The 21,617-nt window shown below is 38.7% G+C and overlaps 2 protein-coding genes across 3 annotated transcripts in view; one reads left to right on the top strand and one right to left on the bottom strand.

Annotated features, from left to right (window-relative positions):
- Positions 1–1,089, top strand: part of mRpL21 (mitochondrial ribosomal protein L21) — a 32,610-nt gene extending 31,521 nt beyond the window's left edge. The window contains exon 5 of the mRNA XM_067091374.1: positions 918–1,089. Coding sequence (XP_066947475.1) covers positions 918–1,021 — 104 coding nt within the window. The 3' untranslated portion in view covers positions 1,022–1,089. The remainder of the gene's footprint in view (positions 1–917) is intronic.
- A 196-nt stretch (positions 1,090–1,285) lies between these two features.
- LOC136831274 (small ribosomal subunit protein uS8A) lies at positions 1,286–20,224 on the bottom strand. 2 transcript variants are annotated; one of them, XM_067091375.1, is made up of 4 exons: positions 20,086–20,224; positions 7,974–8,121; positions 6,310–6,475; positions 1,286–1,398 (listed from the first exon to the last, which is right to left on the bottom strand). In XM_067091375.1, exons 2-4 carry the CDS (start codon positions 8,104–8,106, stop codon positions 1,305–1,307), a joined length of 393 nt encoding a protein of 130 aa, XP_066947476.1. In that variant the 5' UTR covers positions 8,107–8,121; positions 20,086–20,224; the 3' UTR covers positions 1,286–1,304. The 2 variants fall into 2 exon arrangements, with proteins under 2 accessions (XP_066947476.1, XP_066947477.1); XM_067091376.1 differs by having other exon boundaries at positions 19,836–20,093.
- Between the last annotated feature and the right edge of the window lie 1,393 nt (positions 20,225–21,617).

Here is a 21,617-nt window from a genome sequence, read left to right as displayed (position 1 = left end):
CAGGGTGCCATGGGAGGGTAATAAGACCAGTTTGTGGGAAAAGTTCGTAGATTTCAACCATACCTCTTCTTATGTCTTTTGTATGCTTTCTTTTGTTTGTTGAAGTCTGGGTGGCTTTTAGTTTCTGTGGTGGTATTCTTTTCCCTCGGCCTTGTAGGGGATAGTGCAGCCCGTGCTCATCACTTGGTGCACAGTGGGCATTACTGAAGGGAGTTTGCATCATTCTCCCTTTGTCCCCCAGCTGCATCCGCAATTTAGCTTTTTTCGTGGCCTCCATTACCATTTTTCAGTCACGGCTACCCAAGTCCAACACCTTTCACCAGTTGCTTCTTAGTGCTGCTGCTGTTTTTTTTTTTCTCTCTCTTCCCCCAGTCCACTTATATCCTTACTTTGTATCCTTTATTATTGCTGTCCAACCTTTTTATTTATAAATAAAAAAAAATTTCTGAAAGGGTGTGGGTGTGCACTATTTTTAACAATCCTTATTCAGCACATATTTTTCTTCACTCCTGTCAATCTACCATTCTTCAAAACTGTTAAGCAATTAATGCAGATGTTAGTTTACATTACTTGGTCATTTCCATGTTTTGTAGAACTCAAGCATCACAATAATGCTTTCCATGTCAAAACATTCTGGCCCAACCAATTCTCATATCCTACTTTTTTTGTGCAATATATATCGTACACTACTTGCAGGTAGAGTAGCCAATATAAAACAACTTATACCAGTTAAATAGGCTAGTCTTAAGATTTTAAGCCTCACTCCAGATTCACATTTCTGTGAACCTTTTAAATATAATACAGACAGTTATGTAATTATGTATGTTAGGATTTTAAGCTTCACTCCAGATTCACATTTCTGTGAATCTTTTAAATATAGTATTACACAATTATGTATGTTATTCTGTCTTTTTCAGTTCATCGAAACCAACAAACATTACTTCGAATCAATACTGTTAAGGTGATGCACAAGATAAATGAAGTCAAAGAAGTGGAAGGGGTAGACGGAAGAATATTTTAAATGCAGTTGCTACTCTGTACATATTATTGCCTGGTTTGTAAAAAAAAATTAAAAAATAACTATATGTATTTACCAATCTTTCAACCTTCATGTCAAGTAGTCTTGTATTACACTTCTGAGGAACTTGAAAAAGACTTTACCTGATCATGTGCTACATAATTTCATGTTCAGTAACTACCCATATTAAAGTGTACTTATGCCACTTTTCCATATTCTAATAACCTCTGCAGCATCCAAACAAGGGATATACCGTAAAAAGACAAGTTTCATCTCATTTTTTTTATTAGAAGAAGAATCCTAATATCTTGCCACCAAGGTGCTTCCTTTTTGCTTCTTCATGGTCCATGATACCTCCAGATGTTGTAAGAACAACATACCTGTTAAAGGAAAAACACAAAGCTTGGTATCAAAACCTTTTCAATGAAATAATGATTGACCTATTTGTATTCCCAACTTTAAGTAAAAGTTACAGTACCTCTTCATGCGTGACCCAGTTACAACTGGACCAATTTTTTTTTCATTATGCCTTAAAGAAAGTGTAAAAAACTAGGAAGAAAGCTGTTCTGGAGATGAAAACACTTTTTTCATCAATTCAAGGTTTTATATATTCATGACTAAGCCTTGAAAAACAATCTGGTGTACAAACAAAAAATTGAGAACACAAGGTCTACTGTGCTGAAAATAACATAAGAAAAAACACCCAGATCTGTTGTAATCATGGGACATTTTAAGAATGAGGATGCTATTACGACCTAACAAGGTAATTTTTTTTCTATACTGTGGGAGTTTTAACAGAGCTGAAATTGAAGTGAAAAACAAGAGATACTATGGGAAGTTACTACCAGATCCATGTTATAAAAAATACAAGCTAGTACCAGATCTTATTATTATGAAAATAATACCAAATTAAACAAATTTGTGCGTTCTCCAACATATGAACCTACACTTTCATATACATGGAGTATTTTACGCTTGCCTACGTTCAGCTGTTATTGAATCATCTCTGAAAAACAAAATCCTTACACTACACCTGGGTCAACCTATCTTCCATTGTGATTGCAGCCGTCCTAGAGTTCACATTTTTTCAGAGTTGTGTCTCATATTCGTTCATACTGTTTCTCTGTTCTTTGTGCGTGGGAGTACGTATTCCTCGTGCCTAGCAATTATCCGACCTACCAGAGCCATGTTGTTATGAAAATACAAGCTACCACCTGAGCCTAAGTCCTGATGCTTCATGCTACTACGAAAATACAAGCTAATACCAGATACTAAATCCTTATGCTTCATGCTAATATGAATATACTGTATGTTACAACCAAATCCTGTGTCCTGGTGCTTATATTTCCATAGTAAGGAACAAGGTCATCATGCCGTTTAAGCTATATTAGGCAAAGAAAGATAAAAAAAAAAAAATCACAGCAGGGACAACAATATACTTGCATCTCAAGACTACAGTCCTCTCAAATATTTACAATGAACTGTGTTCACAAACAAATTACAAAACCACAATTGTAAAGCCACTTAGAAATTATCTTCCCCCACGCAGGGTTTTCTTTAAGCTATATTATCATATGGAATGTTTAACTAAACAAGGCTCACACACACATCCTGTTTTCCTTTATTACAAGGTGTGATCATAAAGTATCAGGACTGTTGCTATAGTAAAGGAGCTTAAATATGCAGAATGAGGGCACTTGACAGATTGACTGACCCCAACTGTGCATGTACTACATTTTCAGTCCTTGCTCACTTCTGCTCTTTACAGCAGTGCTTGGAAGGAATGTATGTAGTGTGTAGTCGTCGCACTGACTATGATGGAGAAAGTTGAGCAGAGAATCTGCATCAAATTTTGCCGAAAGCATGGCGATGCCTGCGCACAGACCTGAGCAAAGTTGCAAAAAGTATGTGGAAATGAGCAAAGTTGCAAAAAGTATGTGGAAAGGAGTGTTTGAGCCATGCACGAGTGTACAAGTGGTTCAAACGTTTTCAAGATGCCCGACAAAAGGTCTATAGTGGAGAACGTTCTGTGAAACCCACAACCAGCAGAACCAAGAGAAACACTGCAGCTGTGAGGGTAAATCATCATCCGTGAGTTATTGGAGGATGTGCAAGTTTCAGTTCAGTTCAGTCCATTCTCACAGAAGATTTGGGTGTAAGACATGTGTCTGCCAAGTTTATGATCAAACTGCTTTCAGCTGACCAAAAAGAAACTCGAGTTTCAGTTGCGCAAGATCTCGATTGCATCGAGAACGATGAAAACTCTGAAAAGTCATAACAGGTGATGATCTTGGGCCTATGGCTATGACCCTGAAACCAAGGCTCAGTCTTCGCAGTGGAAGACCCCAGCCTCTCTGAATGGTCGAAGCAATGTGAAGACACTGTTGACCGTTTTCTTCGACTACAAGGGAAACTAGTTCCAGGAACGTTTCCATCAATGGAAACAGCATTGGATAAAGTGTCTGGCTTCTGAAGGGGACTACTTTGAAGGAAATTAAACGCTAAAATGGTATTTTAAGTGTTGAAGTTTTCTTTCTGTAGCACCAGTCCTGATACTTTATGATCACACCTTGTAAGACTATCATGAGCAGGGCAAGAGTCAAAACCAAAATGGGAATGGATACTACTCTGAGTACTTTTCTGGTCTCAGCACTTGTTCTTTGTTTTCATCACTAGGAACCTTGACAAATTTTGGTAGCAAAATGAGATATATTTGATTCCTTTCCAGGTTGATAAGGTTCCAAAGTCTTATTATATCTAGCATTTAACAGAGCTCACCCTTCCACTAATGAAACCTGTAGGAATTGACTCCCATATGTCTCCTCCAGCCTTACCAAAAAAGGATAGCACCAACATGACTAAGGTGACAAATGTCAGCAAAAACTACTTAATGGGACTGAGACCATTATATAAATACAATCAACTCCAATCTCATATACTGACTGGCAAGTCAGACAGAATGCTAGGAGTCCAACCCCAAAAACTATAATCCCATCCCAGGGGTCCACGGACCATTTCCAAGAGATAGTCCAGTCCTTGAAATATCAATACCATTTTGAAACCTGAGAACCATACATTACCAAGAGATTGACAAGGACCACAGCTTCCACTGTTGGCTTTAAAAATAAACTTCAGCCTCAGCAATGCTGAAAAAATCTGAAAGTTGAAGTAATAGTGAAGAAAGACCATATAGATATTTGGTTTCAGGAGAAAACTCTCTCCTGGTCTGAGATCCCTCTAACCCAATACAAGGCTCCATCATCATTGACTCTTAACAGTTTCACGTCTCTCTTGCCCTGTTTCTTCCACAAATCTCCAGGCAGCCCTTCTCATGGTTCTCAACCATGTAGGTCTGGGTTGTCCAACTTCTGGTGCCCACAAGAGCCCAGCTAACAATAGGTACTATTTTGGGGTGGTGCAAAAGACATGTCCAAGCCATATGCAAAGGGAACACCTGTAATTTTATTCTCCTCTAATCCATAAAGCAGTATAGATATTACTAGACTGAATAACTTTAATACAATTTCAGTCTAAACTACAATTCTTACTCAGTCTGCTGTCCAATTTGCTTGTTTTAATCTTTAAATAAATTCAACTCAGAGCGAGCCTAAACTGCATATTACTCTTCCTCAGAGTTTCCAAGATTCAATCTCCATTTAATGTCATTTTGTCTTCATTAGTTATGATTTTATTGTACAGCGTTTGAGTAATCACTATGGAGCTATCATGCATTCTATTAAACAAGAACTGTAAATTGTACCAATCTATATGAGCAGCAGACAAGCTAAAAACACCAAAGGATAGCCAGTTTCTTGCAGCACAAAGGTCTTGGCTGACTAAGCCAATGACCCCCTCCTGTTGCCAACAGTTGTAACTAAGTTCAGTTGTAACTAAGGTCATGTGCCAGGTGTCAATGATTGTAGCTTAGAAGATAAGCTGTACCACTATTATTTTTTCTTAACCCTTAAGGGATGGCATAATTTATCAATGTGCAGCAACCCAGACCAGGAAAACTTTGAAGTCAGCAAAATAAAAAAAAAAAAATCACATCAATGGAAAGAGAATGACACGTACATTTACACTGTATAAATAAAAAAATTCTAAAAAATTTTCCCTACCTTCCGGGAAGTTGAAAATGACTATTTGGGTCCTCATTTACAAGACAATCGTAAATTTTACCGACTTACATGTTTTTTCTATTTAATAAATTTACTGTATTTTGTAAAATTATTATTACTGCTCACAAAATATCAAAACAGATAAGAAATAAAAGCAGTAACAAATTTTTTGCATATTTGTTGAAAAATATTCACGTAAATTTACGTGAAAGATGATTCAGTAACTTTTTTACTTTTACATGCTTTTTCTAATATTTCTTTGCAATTTTCTTTGTAAAATTACATTTACAACCAACATACTATCGTAAAAGACAAAGACAAAAAAAAAACAACAGCTACACCTTTGTATATTTAGAAGCAAATTTACAAAAAGACTCTCATGAGAGAGAGATGCAGTACTTTCCCCCTTCGAGTCACAAGCATTACTGATGGCTATAAAGACGTCTGTGGCAATACTGGTATACGACTCTCAGGTCAGTAAAAAGTTGCCATTAGTGAATTTATAGCATATAGAAGTATTGGCAACTCTCTCTCGCCCCATTCTTACCATATCAGTGTTGCATAATATTGTTTCACACTCAGGTTCAATCCATCCCGTAAGGGTTAATGTAAAGGCGGCAAGCTGTACCACTATTATTTTTTCTTAATGTAAAGGCGGCAAGTGCTCGAACCTGAGCTTGGAACCCTAATCCAGTGAAACTGTGTCTTCTAGATGGCATTACCTCACTGAGAGGGCCAATCCCTAACAGCCCAACTGTAGACAAGATTACAGGAGCTTGAGGGACGACTAAAATCGTGGGTAAAGGTTTAGGATACTTTTGTGGAACAGGGTGACGAAAACTAGACACCAAATGCTAAATAGTTTTCTAATCTTCAAAAAGACAATAACCCAAATTTCAATGGCTTCTTTGCCCAATATTAAGTTACACAAAGTAAAGTAAGTGGCACAATTAAGGAAACACTGTTCTCAAGTGTCTGATACACATCAAAATGTTGTTATAAAACCTGACAACCACATTCTGTTTCATCAAAATAGTACAAAACACTGGGATCCCTTTAGATTTCATTTACTACCAACCCCACAGCATTTAAATTTACTAAAAATTCAAATGCCTCTCCACTATTTAGGTAGAAATGATCGGACAACATCTAGCTGGGCATAATAAAACTTACCCAAACTGACGAGATGGCAAAAGGTTGGTGGTCCACTTTTCAATTGAATGTATAGAAACATCAAATCTGGGAGAGATGACACCACATTTGATAAGACGACCTGTTAAATTTACAACGATCTTGCCTGCACGATGATCATCTACTATCTCAAACTCCCCAATATAGCCTGAAAAAAAGATCTTATCAACTTTCGAATATAGCCTGAAAAACAAATTACCACATTTGCCAGCGTATAAAATGCACCCTCACATAAGCCGCATGCCTATTTTACAAGGATATTTTGTAGAAAATTGACAAATTTACTAATCAATTTGTATTTTTCATAATTAACAAACCTGCAGTCTTAATTTATGGATAATTCTTCCAGTGCCAGCTGGAAACCAGTAAAAATAACCAACAAGTAATTGGTGGCAACAAGGTAGGCTGATAGGCCTAGGTGGCAACCATCAAATTCTTCCTGCATGCATTGAAGGAATAACACCGCATGTTTCTTCCATCCCAGGAAATTTGATTGAGGGGTGGCTAAAGGTGGGCCCTATAAGTTAAGACTGCAAGTTTGTTAGTTACGAAAAATACAAATTGATTAATAAAATTGTCATTTGTTCATATGAAGAACAAACCTGGGTCTTAACTTATAGACTAACTTTCGGAGGGAGGAAAAAAAAGTCTGGACTGACTGGAGGTTCAGCACACCTGTTAACTCTTCCTAGCTTACAGAAGCCTATGGAAGGGAACCACGGCCTCTGACATAAATGATAAGTGATTTTTTAACAGTCAGACTTCTGGGACTATGTACACTTACTGAAAGATATTTTAAAGCGATTTTGTAGGGAAAGATGTATGACTAGTTGAAATGTGATGTTATAGCAGTGCCTTCCTTTTCGTTTTTAAGCCATGGTTTTGGCCTCTGTATGAAATTCACCACAAATTAACAACGTTACTTTATAGGAAACCACACCCAAACTCTTACCTCCTCTCCGGTCAGCTGTATAGTTGTTTCAATATACATGTGTTACCACAACAGACAACCCGGCCAGTGTATTATTTTGTTTACATCCACTCATTGCAAATGGCTGACAGGCGGATGAAATTTTTTTTTTATTTAGAGAATAAATGTTTCCTAAAGGTAAAACAGTCCACATATAATGTAAGACATATCAGGTGTGGGTTATGTATGCTTGGGATGGAAGTGCAGTGAGATGAAGTGAGCTTCCCTTATAGGTTAACCGCCGACATGTCGTGAGCAACTTTTCGAGTTTGTGATAACAGACTGATGATTTGGCTTGTTTTCAATATTTTATTACAGGTAACACACTTTACTGTAATAATTGGGCTTGTTTTTCAATATTTTACTATTAGGAACAATTTTCGTGTCTATCCAGTATGCTAGTCCTAGCCTACGTCGCTCAGTCTCCCATCCATAACACAGCAGCATTGGAAGGACAGTTTTTTGATACATTTAAAAATTAAAAAAGTTAAAAATAAAAAAGTGCATCTAATAAGCTGGCAAATACGGTACCTTAGTGCTGTAAATATATGCCAAGTAACCCCCCTGTATACCAGTATATTGGTCTTGCAAATTCACTTTATACTAGGAGCCGTAACTAAAATGAACTTTTAGTCCATTTCTTTTACAATAAACAGTAAAGGAAAGGGATACTTACCATGTTTCATCATTACAGACAGAAATTTGACAACTACTTTGGAGCAGGGTCGGATTAACACCTGCCTCTTGCTACGTTTCTCAGCATTGTTTATGCTCTTGAGAGCATCCGCCAAAGCATCCATTCGCACCATTTTGCTTGTTTATGCCTGTCAAAAAGATGAGGTATGACTAGAAACATTAAGCATACAAAACAACTGTCAAAAAAAATGAAAAAACACCAGGTGCATTTTTTAATCAAAAAACAATAGTAGAGAACTGAATGTAAAATAATTATAGTAAGAAGACTGTTCCACTGCTTTGACTGTACAGCAAGACAAAAATTAGTTATCCTTGATGCACTCCATTAAGAAATGTTTCAAAGAACTTACATTTTCCTTCCCCACACAGTACTGTACAGATATTTGTATCCTGACATGAGTTCATAAATTTTTAAGGGGCCCCATTCACGCAACAGTACTACCTACAGGTCTCTGGTTGGGGGCGGAGCTTCAGTGGCCGGACGACCGAAACCGTACCCATACATTACGCAGGCAGCCTGAGTGAAATCAGGTTAGTCTACTCTCGGCCAGCAATGGGAAAGGTGGTGTCAGAGAGGGAGCTGCGGATTCTAGCTTTTTCTACTGTAGCTTACATGAAATGTAAGCAGCCGAGGAGGAGGAAAAGGGTTTGGATAAAGGAATGGTTATCAAAAAGAGAAGTACTTTCACACACAAACCTGTTGTCACATTTAGTTTGGGAGCCTCATGATTTCTTCAACTATCTATGAAGTTTCTTCACCAATATCTCATACGCTTCATTATTCATATTCCTGTTTGAATAGTCTTTACTCTTAATATTCCATATACATGGATGTTGCTTGTATATATCAATGAATTCGCTCCAAAATCTTTTATCCACTCAGGTGTCTGACATAGTGCTCGCCTACTAAATGGGTGCTTCTCCTGCGACTTTTAACCATAGACTGAGGATAAGCCTGCATGCCACATTGAAGACACCTCACATACATTCAGGCCTGCTCAAACAGGTCTCGAGCTGCCCGGTCGCCTGTGAGTTCGAACCTTAGGATTAAAATCCCGCCATACACGCAACGATACAGTTAAACCACGCCCACACCGTTCTCACCTGAAGGCTGCAACTGAGCATGAATTGGGTCTCTAACAACCCTCTGCACTGAACACCACAGTATACAAAAAACCATACATGATAAAAAATAACCACTGTAATTGTACACTACCACTAAAGTGTGGTATGAAGACCATTTTTTAATTAACTGACATGTTCTTAGCTAAGCATGCCACCACAAGGAGAGCAGCATTGTATGTGGTTGTTTATACAGTAATGACATTTATTGTTCAGTGCAGAAGGGGGCACTAAAAATTAGGGTGTATGATTACCATACTGGTTTAACAAGCCCACCTAGAAACACTGACAGTTTCTTATACAGCTTGGCCAAAGAATTTAGGAACAGATGAATAGCATACAACAAAATGCAATATGGGGGATAAACAGATGCAACAAATTCTAAATTGTGCTGAGCAAGGAACACTAACAATATCCCACTGCAGGAACTTCATATAGTCACAACTACAACCCATTGCCTCACCCAAAGGATTTGTTATTTAACAACAGTTGAATTTACAGCAAGGTGAAGTTAAGAATTTCATACCTCTAGCTGGGAAAAGACCGAATGTAACAGATAAAGAAGTGGCAAAAGGCTGCAAGGAACCTTTCAGTGAAAGTCTATAGTGTCATGTCAGTAACACCGTGTAACACTGCAAGTGAATCCACGACCTGGGAGCAACTGATATAAACACGTTTTGTAATGTAACAAGTTTTCCATAACAACCAATTATAATAGGATTCCTTATGCTCTATATAACTTTCCTAGTTGCACCAACCTGCTTTAAATGAGCAGAAATCTCCCCTACTTCCAGTGATACCCTTATCCTTGCCTTTTGTATCTCCCCCTTTCCCATCAAGCTTGTATGAAAAATTTCATGTAATAAAAGCATCGCTTGTGGACAACCCATTAATAATACCATAAGATACCTGAATACAAATTTAGAAGAGAGGATGAAGAGGTATACTGTAGCAGGACAGTGGTCAGACTCTGATATGTGAGCCATGAAGGTCCTAGAGGGAGAACAAGTACAGTAAACCCCCCCTATTCACGGACTCAGGTATTCGCAGAAAATTCGCCCATTCGTGGTATTTTTCACTGAGACATATTCATTAATTACTGTATTTTCATATCATTTTCATGACTAGCTGCATTTTGTGATAAAACTATTAAAACACTCGGGTATAAGCATTTATAGAGGGTTTTATGTTTAAACTATCAAAATAGGCAGTTCAAAGTCTTTTTGGAGGGGTTTTAGGTACAGGCAGTCCTCGGTTATCAGTGGGGGTTCCGTTCTGGGGGTGTGATGATAGCCAAAAATCGGCAATTTCTGGCGCCTTTTCGGGCTTATTGGCGCCAGAAAGTGCCAATTTTTGGTTATCGGCGCTGATAAGCAGAAATCAGCGATTTTCGGCGCCGAAAATTGCCGATTTTCGTCCCCAGACAAGCAGCACAAAACCATTAACCATTAACCAAGCCTGCTGTTAACCAGGGGACTGCCTGTATTCGTGGATTTTTGCTATTCGTGGGTGTGTTATGGTACACATCCCCCGCAAATACGGGGAGTTTACTGTAGTGGTCATGAAAAATTCCTGGTGTCCCCATCCTGTACAATCTGCCCAGCAGCCACTACAGATCCCCCTCCCCCCTTAAAAAAAAAAAAACTTGCAGGAGCTTTCTGGATATATCACTGGGGCAAAACTTAGAAGTTAATTTCTTGGTATGTTTAAATTCCATGGAGGATGAGATTGATTATTATAATTAGTTAATAAAAAATCACCCACAGCCTTGTGAATAAGCCTTCACAAAGATCTGCCTTAGTCAGAATGTTACCTTGTTCTTAGAAACCTGTCTTCTCAAATACCACAGCTACTAAGAAAGCAGTCTTCATGGTCAGCTTGAGAATAAGGACCTCTCTGACAAGTTTGTTAGTGGCTTTCAACTCGTTAAGGACTAGAGCTAAATCCCAGCTTGGTCTTACTGAGGCTGGGAACTATCTGACCAAAGTGATGAATCAGGTCCAAGTATCTCATGCCCTTATACTGATGGCTCCCTTCAACAAAATGTATGAGAAGACATACCTGCATCCCTCAGGAGGAAACAGAAAAAACTTCTGGTAATAACAACAGTAATATAAATCTGTAACCAGAAAAATAGTGGCAATGAGTCCAAACACGTTCCAGTTCCTACAGTAAGTGATGAACCTAGCCCATTTCCCTTGTAAAGGTTACTTGGAAAACCTTGTCAGGGTATTTTGGATAACCTCCATGCATGTAAGCACCATCCCTGTTCCCCAGAATTGGGAAATCATCCTGCAAACCTTATTTTGTGAAGGATCTCCTGACAGGAGAATTGGTTCCTCCTGCTCAGGCAGTCTTCAGTAACATTCAGCCCTCCAACAAAACCTGGGATGATAATGTTCTTCACTACCAAATTGAATATGTGCACTGGTAGCTGGCATAAATCCTCCAAGTACACCCCTCCATAAATCCTGAAATTAGCGATGGCAATGGTGTTTACTGACAATGAGCACAACACTTCTACCCAGTACAGTTGTCACAAATGCTTTGAGCCCTAAAAATTACAAAATTTTTAAAGTAATTTGTATTTTTCCTAACATACAAACCTGAGGTCTTTACATGTGGGATTAATTTTCAATGAGCTGGAAACCCAGGCGTTAACCTTTTGCAAGGTGGTTATATTAATAATTACCGATGGTAGGGGCAAAAGTACTGGCCACCAAGTCTGTGAGCATTCAATTCTACCCAGTTTACCTTTTGACCCTGGTAAGAGAATGAGTGGTGGTATGAGGTGGACCCTTTATGTAAAAACCTCAGGTTTGTATGTCAGGAAAAATACAAATTACTTTAAAAATTTGTCATTTGTTACTAAACAAAAATAAACCTTCAGTCTTTACATATGAGAGACTTACTTTTTGGAGGGAGAATTCTGAGTAAATCTCTGAAATGACTGGGCAGTTTGGCTCACCTGGTACTCTCTTCCTGGTCATGAAAGAGCAAAGGAAGGAGACCATACCTCTAATCTATTGAACAAGAGAGATGTTCAATCATCAGACTTTTGGGCATTTCGAATTAAAGGAATGTAATATCCTTGATTCGAAAAGGTTTGGATGAACCCACAGTGTCGGAGACTATAAAGCTAAGAATAACCAACTGGTTTGCTCATAGTCAGTCCTTCTCTCCCCTTGCTATCTATAGAGAAGGGAAGATTTGCATTTAATAATGCAAATAGAGCTAGATTATAGACAGGATACTCAGTCATCTAGATCACCTACATGCAAGCCAGTCCAGCACATGCTGAATCGTTCACTGTTCCTCTGCCCACTGGATGAGGAAGGAAGACAGGAGAAAGGGAGGAGGCCAGTCCCACACACACTTTCTCCTTGCAGCCACACACCTTAGGCGAGATGCAACCTGTCCCCAAGAGCTGGGTGAAATTCAAGACTTGTTGAGCATCCACCATAGGATCCAAGGAAAAGGAGGCCAAGGACCTATGGGCAATGTCCTGAGGTAAAAGGAGATGAATGTGTTCTGCACGATTACATTCCATCCTAGTACTCAACTGACAGGTTCTTCCTGAATATGATGGGCAGACCAATGTCTCTAGCCTCAAAAGATCTGGCCCTAAACCTACTGATGTCCACTAGGAAGTTGTGGGGCACTCGTTTGATCACCTCACTAGTTAAAAAAATTGCGATTTGGACATCGTTTCTCTGCCAACTCGAAGTTAACAAACGAGTCGTTGGCACTGGGTTGAAAGTCTAGTCTTTACAGAGGCAACATAAACGCCATACTGTCATTGGCACCACAAGACCAAAGAAGTGGAATAATCCATCTTACTGAACACTTTCAACACATGTAGAATGACAAAAGGCGTACGCTTTCAGATGTAAATGGGTACCAAAGATGTCTTACTTTAAATAGTGCAAGAAGACAGAACAGAACAGTACCAACTTCAGCAAGTCAAGAAAAGGATGACTATGATCAAGCTTCTTCAGAGGTTGAACGAATTCCCTGAAGCCAAGGTGCCAAGATCAACTATCCTTACCTTCTGACTTAAGCAAATAATTGTTGTAATTACATACATCTTGCTTGGGATGCCTGGTTGGCCACTGTACTGAATGTTCCTCATTCTGCTCATGTTCTTGCACAGCAATAGAGTAGATGAAAGGACACCAGGACCTTTTGTTGACCATGGCACTACCTTGGTGTCACTGCCATCACACCAAGGAGTGTCTATCTTGGGTCTTCAGCCTCTTGAAAATCTACAAAGAACTGAGCCTAAGTTCCAAGAAAGGACCAAGAAAGGAAGTAGGAGCCTGCTACCCTGGTCAATGTTTCAATGAATGAAAAATCTCTGGAGGAGGATAGTGTAACCACGGCACTACCTTGGTGTCATTATGAAAGGATTGCCTATTCTGACACAGACTCCTGAAACTAAGGTAGTGTCGTTATCAAAGGAGTGCCTATTCGGACACAGACTCCTGAAACTGTCTCAAAATCCACAAAATATCCTCTCCTCAGGTTTGGATCAACTGGCAATTGCAACAGCAGCAGCTACTGCTTACAACTCCCATGCCTCACAGGGGGACTGTAACTAACATCAAGTCCATATAAATGGAGCTCCTAGACACCACTTCTTGGCTGCGTAGGAACCAAACAACAAGTTCGGAACTTAGTTCGGTGGTGCTGATCTCCTGATGAATTAGGCAAAACGACAGAAAATTGCAAGATAAAAGGTGTGGGCTCCCCACCCTTAAGGCCACCACTAACATGTTGTAACTGTATGGTTATGCATACACAGTTGGCCTGTGCAGGCAAACCTAAACGTTAATGTGAACAACCCGGACAGTTTTTCCATCCTGCGCAGGCAGCCTGAGTAAATAGCTCATCTCAATTGATATGCCTCTGGCCAAACAGCCTGTGCAGCCGCACTTAAACTCCAGTGGGGGGGGGGGACTTATAAACCACATATGCAAGTCAGTTTTTAAATGAGAATACTGTATTCATTATGGCAAAATAATGTCAAACATAAAAAGGTCTATACTGTAATGCATCTTTTCATGACTATGCATCCTATAAGTGATTTATTTTTAAAGTGAGAACAAAACGTTCATTTTCTGATAAAAATATGTATCGATATTAATACAAACTGTATATGTTTATTCATTGCTCACATCCCATACAAGTCAGTTTTGAAAAGAAATTGGACTAATCAACACACAAAAAAGAAACAAAGGAACAGTGGTAAACTACTGTATGGATGTTCACTTGTTGTAACACATCATAAAGTTATTCCTAAAATGAAAACAAACCAGTATTAAGCATTTTAATAAAACAGAAAACCAATATTAGGCCTATACATGTCAACTTTGAAATGAAAACAAACAATTACTTAACAAAATTATCTTGCCATGAAACTCTTCCTTCATTCATAAAATATTCAATAAACATTATGAACATAGGCTACATGGGGGCAAATTTAAACTATTGACAAATTCACATGTAAGTATTCAATTAGTTTTTTCAACCACTCTTCTACTGGACATCTTACTTGACGTTTATGAATTTTTGTAAGCTATCAGCAAGCCAAATACATCAAGAGCATTGTCTGTTGATGCCATGGCTGCTACAGAGGATTGATGAAGACTATCATTAGTGGTGAAGGTTTGCCTGCACAGGCAGACTGAGCAGGCCTAACTGCACAGGTATAACTGAACTTTAATAGCAGTCTTTAGTTAGAAGTCTGAGAACATAAATTCCAAATCAGGTGGACCTTGGGTTACCCCTGCCACAGACTTCCTTTCTAAATGACACCCTACTCCACTGGCACTTTCACATCCAACACTCTCCTCCATCCTATCTGTTACCAACAAACCGCAGCCAAACCAGAGTGGAGGTAATTTTAGTGATAACATATCCAGGTTTCTAGAGGGAGCCATCTCGGCAGAAGAATGAGGTATGCCCTAAATTATCATTAACCTTTATGCCAAAAATTAAATGATTTCCTATCATACCTTCACATGAATGTATAAAGGGAAAAAATAAGTCACAAATACCACCAACACATTACTACGAAAATTTAACCAAGCAACTACATTGCAATATAAACAAATGCCAATATATCTATCACCAAGTGTTCAAAAGGTCTACTATCTCTATACACCTATCTTTTCCCTCATGATATCACCAAACACTCTTCTTTCCACCCCTCTGCTCCCCCAAAATCAAACCCCAACCCCAACTTCATCTTACAACTTAATCCCCTCAAGTCCTTGTACTCATCACCACCTAGACCCCTCCACAAATTGAACATCATACAAACCAACCACCCTTACTCACATCTGTACTTCACTACATACATAAATACAACACCTCTTGATGGTAACAGCAACCAAGAACAACTAGGGCCCTACTATTTTGTATCTGCACATTTCACTTTACTGTCAACAAAAGGGAATAACAAGGTCTGAAGGAAGACTTCATAAAATTTTAAGTGCCTTGCCTTCACTGAGGGTTGTTCAAACTAAAGTATATGTCAAATCAGGTTGCCCAATAAAAGGGAGGGGTTATCTTGTATCAAATAACCAACTGTATTGTACTTATAACAGTGGCCTTTCCTAGCAATTCCTGCAAATAAGTTAAGCCCCATCATCTTAGATGGCTCCCACCACCTTGTAGCCTATATAACCTCAACCACAGCCTGCCATTACAGCAGTCCCTCCTAATCATCACTCTGAACAATACAGTATCAGCATGTCCCTGGCCTTACCCAATCCCAGTTACATTAGTACAGTATATGGGGATTTTAATTTTCCTAATGCAATATGGAGAGGAATCAACTGAACATCAAACACAACACAAACTAGAATTCCTACTCTGTCCCTGTTAGTACTTAACTTCAAGGCAAACTGGGTTGATTTCAAGCATTTATTGCTCGAGATGAATTACTGTATTAAAAAACAAACACTGAAATCTTTCAAACCATTACATCAAAAGTGTAAAAAGCATTTGGAAAAACTGTCCTGGATTCAAGAATCTACCACGCACGCTTAACTACATAATTCCAACAATAATGATTCATATGTCAACGGAGCAAAAGCACACTGCAGATAAAGAAAATCTAATAAGTTATCTCTAAACCAAAACTCAAGCTTAGATAAACAAGGTGACAGAATACACAAAACTTGAAGTTGTTGTTCTCATATTAATGCATAAATAAAAGAAATGAAGAGTGGAAGTAGAGTAAATGGATCCCTATCAAACTGCCAAAAAAAGGTCAGCTAATACCTATCAGACTATTACTCGAATCACAACATACGGGACCCAAATGCACTCTTTGACTCTAGTAACATCAATTTCATCACCACAAAATATCAACTTTACTGAAAAGGAGATTGGATAAGAAATACATTCACTTATTTCTATGCTGCCATGCCAATGTAATAAAAGCAAATTTTGAAGATGAGCCTTTTTTCTTGATATACTTAACAGTTGGGGCAGGACAGAACAGGAACCTTTTACTGCGGCAACCAAGATGAGTTTGTCATGGCAGAGGTATCAGCAGAAAAGTGGAGATACATATACTTCTTGCAAGACACCAATCAACAAAGACAGATCCCTTTGCTTGGTAGACACATGCTTTCAATAGTCGGACTAAATAAGACATCACAGTAACTCATTGAGAAAACCCTCCACACCAGCCTTGAAGAGTGAGCATCTGGACAGACTGGTGGAAATGGCACAGGTAATGCCTCACCACTAACAGCAGCAACAGATCCCAGTACCATTTTCTTGTCGCCCATTTTGGGACCACATCAGTCCGTTAATCACTGTCCTTATCAAGCCAGTACAGGGAAGGCATACACACTGCAGTTGTCCCACATATGTTGGAAGGAATCCTCCTCCACTGCCCAGTGGTCTGGCAACAGCAAGCAAAACATGCTGCAAGCAGCTTTCCACCGAGTGGTGTAGCAGAGAGGTCTACTTCCAGAGGGTGGCCCCCCCCCAACAAAAAAACCCTCAAATATCCTTCTGTCTATGTATATGTGAAGGGACCCTGCAACTTGACCTTGATGGCTGAATTGGTCAGCTATAATGTTCCAATGGTTAATGATCTACCTTGCTGACAGCTCCACAGCACGATCGACAACCACACATGCACTCGTCTCGCTAATGCACATATCTTAGAGATATCATCCCTCCCTGTTCATGTAGACACTATGTCAGTCCTACCAAAAATCCCATCAACTCATCTCAGAAGGCTTACACTGTGATTTGGGACAGCCCCATTTCAATGATGTTGACAGGTAGGATGGCATACTCTTGGTTCAACAAACCTAAAATAAAGAAGCCATTCTGGTATACTCCCCATTTTGCCTTTGATGTGTCCTAGAACACTAGCATCTCCAGGGCAACACTGTTCAGAGGAATTCCTACTCAGAAGTTTTCCAGTTGTCCAGCCACCCCTTTCACCTCCTACATTCTGGGATCCATACTTTAGGGGGGACTAGTTGTGTACGACCATCCCTCCTTCAAGCACCACTACTTTGAACGTGAGGTGATCATGTGCGACCAGCTTATCAATGGACTAAAGTGCCCCAGAAGGATTTGCCATCTTGATGGGCCAGGAAATTTTATGCTATCTCAAGCTTGGTGATGTGAGCATCTCTCCATCAAACCTTTGACTGTAGTGTCTATCATCATTCCTAGGTACTCCATCTACTGCTTCCCTTCTTGATTACTTCTGCCACTACCATATCCCGTCTCCAACAGGAACAAGGCCAAAAAGCACTGAATAAGTCTAAGATGATGTGGGCTCTGGGCCTCTGCATGCCAAACATGAGACAATCAATCGCTGACACTGACATGTATGGAAATGTATTTTAACTAGACAAAGTGCACAATACCAAATGCACCATTAGCCTAGACTGAATGCACTAACCACTTAGTCTGAATGCACCATTTTGTAAATACTGTAGTCTGAATGCACCACACTGCATAAAAATGTGCTTGTAGTCTGGTTGATTCTGGTATCAAATTTTTGTCATTCTTACTAGAAAACTGTAAATCTCAAAGTTTTTGGCTTCTTAAAAGTAGTTATTAGGTAATTTAAATAGAGATTACTTCTTTACTAAAGCTTTTGTATCATTCAACCTTTTAAACATTTGATATCAATATTTATTATATTTTATGTACCCCAGCTTAGTCTCTGGGCTATGAATTTTACTGGCAGAAGCCTTCAAGTGTCTTGTTAGCTTTGTAATATTCTACTTTTATTCAGAAACAGTTAGGCTTGCAGTTAAATCAAGAGGTAGCTACCTGACAAGGTAGTAGTTTTAAACTTCTCCCTCAAAGCATGATGTGTTTGTTGGTGTTGTATTCTATTTTTCTTCAGACCTTTTAAAATTATTTACTTTATCAAAGAAAATAATCCTGATATATATATATATATATATATATATATATATATATATATATATATATATTAGTTACCTATAGTTACCCAAAGAACAGGAGTTGAGCGAAAAGTTCGTGCATTGGGACCATAAGGAATAATGCATTTTAGGCCTATTTGGTTAGCTTTAACCTTCTGCTCATAGCAAAATGTATTTGCTAGCTTTGTAATATTCTTACTGTATTCAGACTTTGTAAAGGATTCACTATATCAAAGAAAATAATCCTGCAAAGTGAATAGATACCTATAAAGTTCCCCCAAAGAGAAGTTATGTGAATTAAGTTGGTGCATTGGGACCACAAGGATAGATGCATTTTAATTAGGAAGTGGTGCAATGGGACCAGATACTCAGTGCATTCGGACTAGTGTTGGTGCATTTAGTCCACAAACCTTCATCCTTATACACGGATAAAGAATTCCGATGTCATGAAGGGCATGGCACCGTAAGTTAGGTTAGGAAGGCAATGTCTGGTCAGGTCAAGACATGGTATTCTAAGAAAGGTCTGGAGTTTTGATACCGACCCTCTGAGGTACCTAGCCTACTACGGAAATGCCTGCTACTGTACCCCTGACCCCTCCATGACCTGACGTAACCAGACCTCATCTCCCTGACCTCATGAAGGGTTGCTGTGCCCTCACCTGCCCCTGGGGCTTCACTCCCCCCTAGACCCCCCCCCCAAAAAGGAACGCTAAGCATTACGTACAATGGACTAAACTTCCGTTTGGAGGCAGTCCCCTCGTTCTGCAAACTAGCCCAATTATTCTTCGGGATAAGGAAACCCCTATATTTTTGGCTTTTGTTCTGGCTGAAATTTCCTCTTGTAGCTACGACCCCAACGTCCAAACTGGCTCCAATAGGCTGGCCTAATTCTAAAAAGTTCATACAACAAAAGAAAGTCAGAATTCTCGTATTTTGGTCCTGGAGGACTTTGGCTAGGCTTATAGTTGGCTAACCTTTTATCAAGGTGAGAATTGGGACTGAATTGGCCTGACATCCACGAACAAAATTATAGGGGGAACAAAATCCAAAAATTACATAGCAACGCCTAGGCATTGTAACTATAATCTACCCTCATACAAAACATACTGAGCTACCATACGGATTGTAGATACCAGGTAACAATTTTTCTAGGCCTAAGCTAATTCCATACTGAAAAGTGGCCTAGGCCTATAAACCTGTAAATTACAAACCACTTACAAATAAACGTCAGGAATTGTTGGATAATATCCAATTCATGAATTCACGTAAGAAATAATATTTACAAATGAAAAAAATAAGTAGAGATTGGGCCGATTCCACATGCACACTTGGTCATTCCCTCCCAACATCACTCGAGCTAAAGCCGCTCACGTGTTGTAAACAAAGTCTGTATTTTTGCTTTTCAACGGTTAAAGATTGAATCTGCTTCTTCTATTTTCGATAACGGTCATTTCCCTTCAATCTTTTAGCTAATGAAATACACTTTTGTCCTCTAATTGTCACAGATTTTGCCAAAAACACAAGTGAAGTTACCTCTGCACGTTTGGACGCAGAATATGGCCGACTCAGAAAGAACTTGATGGGTCTCACATCTTAAAAATTTATCATAATTTAGCTCAAAATTACCGGCATCGTGAATTGTATATACTGTTAAATTTGGATTGTATATATTCTTATTGTTATTAATAATCTACTTTTCAGCAACCTCTTTCATAATTTTTATAAAATATAAAACATTCTTCGATAGTTCACACCCAGTAAAATAACCGCGCTGAATTCAAATCAGTTGAACTTTGAAGGCCGCGGGAAGAACTACAATACTGCATAATTATTCAAACCGCCCGTATGCAAAAGAGGAGAGACAACATTAGAATGAAGATAATCAACAAAAATCTTACACATAGAACAAGTGAAATGCAAATTTTACAGATAAGGCAATTGTGCGACTGAAATTAGAATGTAAATAGGGAAAACGATAAGTTAACTGATGTTATGAGGATATTTGTCACTTATCAAAAGAGGCTATAAAGGCTTGTTCAGATTTTTTGAGAGTGTGAACTATAAAAAAATAAGATATTTAAAATTTGACCATTTAGGTTACAGAAGTAAAGCACTCTCTCAGGAGAATGCAATGTAAAATAAGTGGTGCAGTTTCTTCCTAAGATGCCCTTATGAAGGATAGGGTATATTTATTGCCCCTGCAGTGTCATATAAATAAATAAGCAGTCTTGGGGTGAAAATCATTGAAGGTAAAATAAATTTTTTAGCATACAAAGTGGAGAAAATGAGAAGGATGTTTCGGGGAAAACAAAAAGAAAAGCATACATCCCAAATCAAAACAACTTTTCATGGGCAGAGGACAAATTTGGACCCAAGCACCACTCAAGAGATGGTACATACAGGCTAAGATAAGGTAACTGGTGAGATAAAAAAAAAAGGATAAAGTTTTGTCAGGATTGAAGAACGCAGTATGGGGCGTAAAATCAAAACTGGTTTAGTTAAAAGAAATAACAGGAAAATCGAACAGGTAATAATTGATTTCTCAGATATAAGTTTGAAGGGAAGAAAAAGAACAGAAACGGAAGGCTTCGGGGTGGTTAAGAATTGAAGTGGAGACAGAAGAGTGCTGTTACCAATCAAAGAATATTTGGTAAATGTGGCAGGGGAAATAAAAAGTGATAGGCATGAAATCAAAGTACGTAGACGTAATATATGTCTTTCAAGAAAATAAAAGCAAACCGAAGTGCTAGCAAGAATATGAGCCTATTTAAAACAGAGATGGCTAATAAAGGTGAAGGAAAATTGTCATTATGGGAAGTGAGATAAAAAAAAAATAATGATGAAATCTCAGACAGTAAAATTGCAACGAAAAAATTCGAATCTAATCATAGCATATAGCATGTGAAAACGTAAAGGAATATTGGCCAGAGTGGAACCGGACGAGAAATGCTATGATTAGACTTTACCGTAATGAAAAAAAAAAAAGATGACGAAGGGGTACAAGGTATATCGGTGGGCGAACATAGAATAATGACATCGTACAGCGCATGAAAAGAAATTTTATG

The sequence above is a fragment of the Macrobrachium rosenbergii genome, chromosome 48 (assembly GCF_040412425.1).
Source record: "Macrobrachium rosenbergii isolate ZJJX-2024 chromosome 48, ASM4041242v1, whole genome shotgun sequence".
In the NCBI taxonomy this organism is placed as follows: Eukaryota; Metazoa; Arthropoda; class Malacostraca; order Decapoda; family Palaemonidae; genus Macrobrachium; species Macrobrachium rosenbergii.
This window is presented reverse-complemented; position numbering and strand designations above follow the sequence as displayed.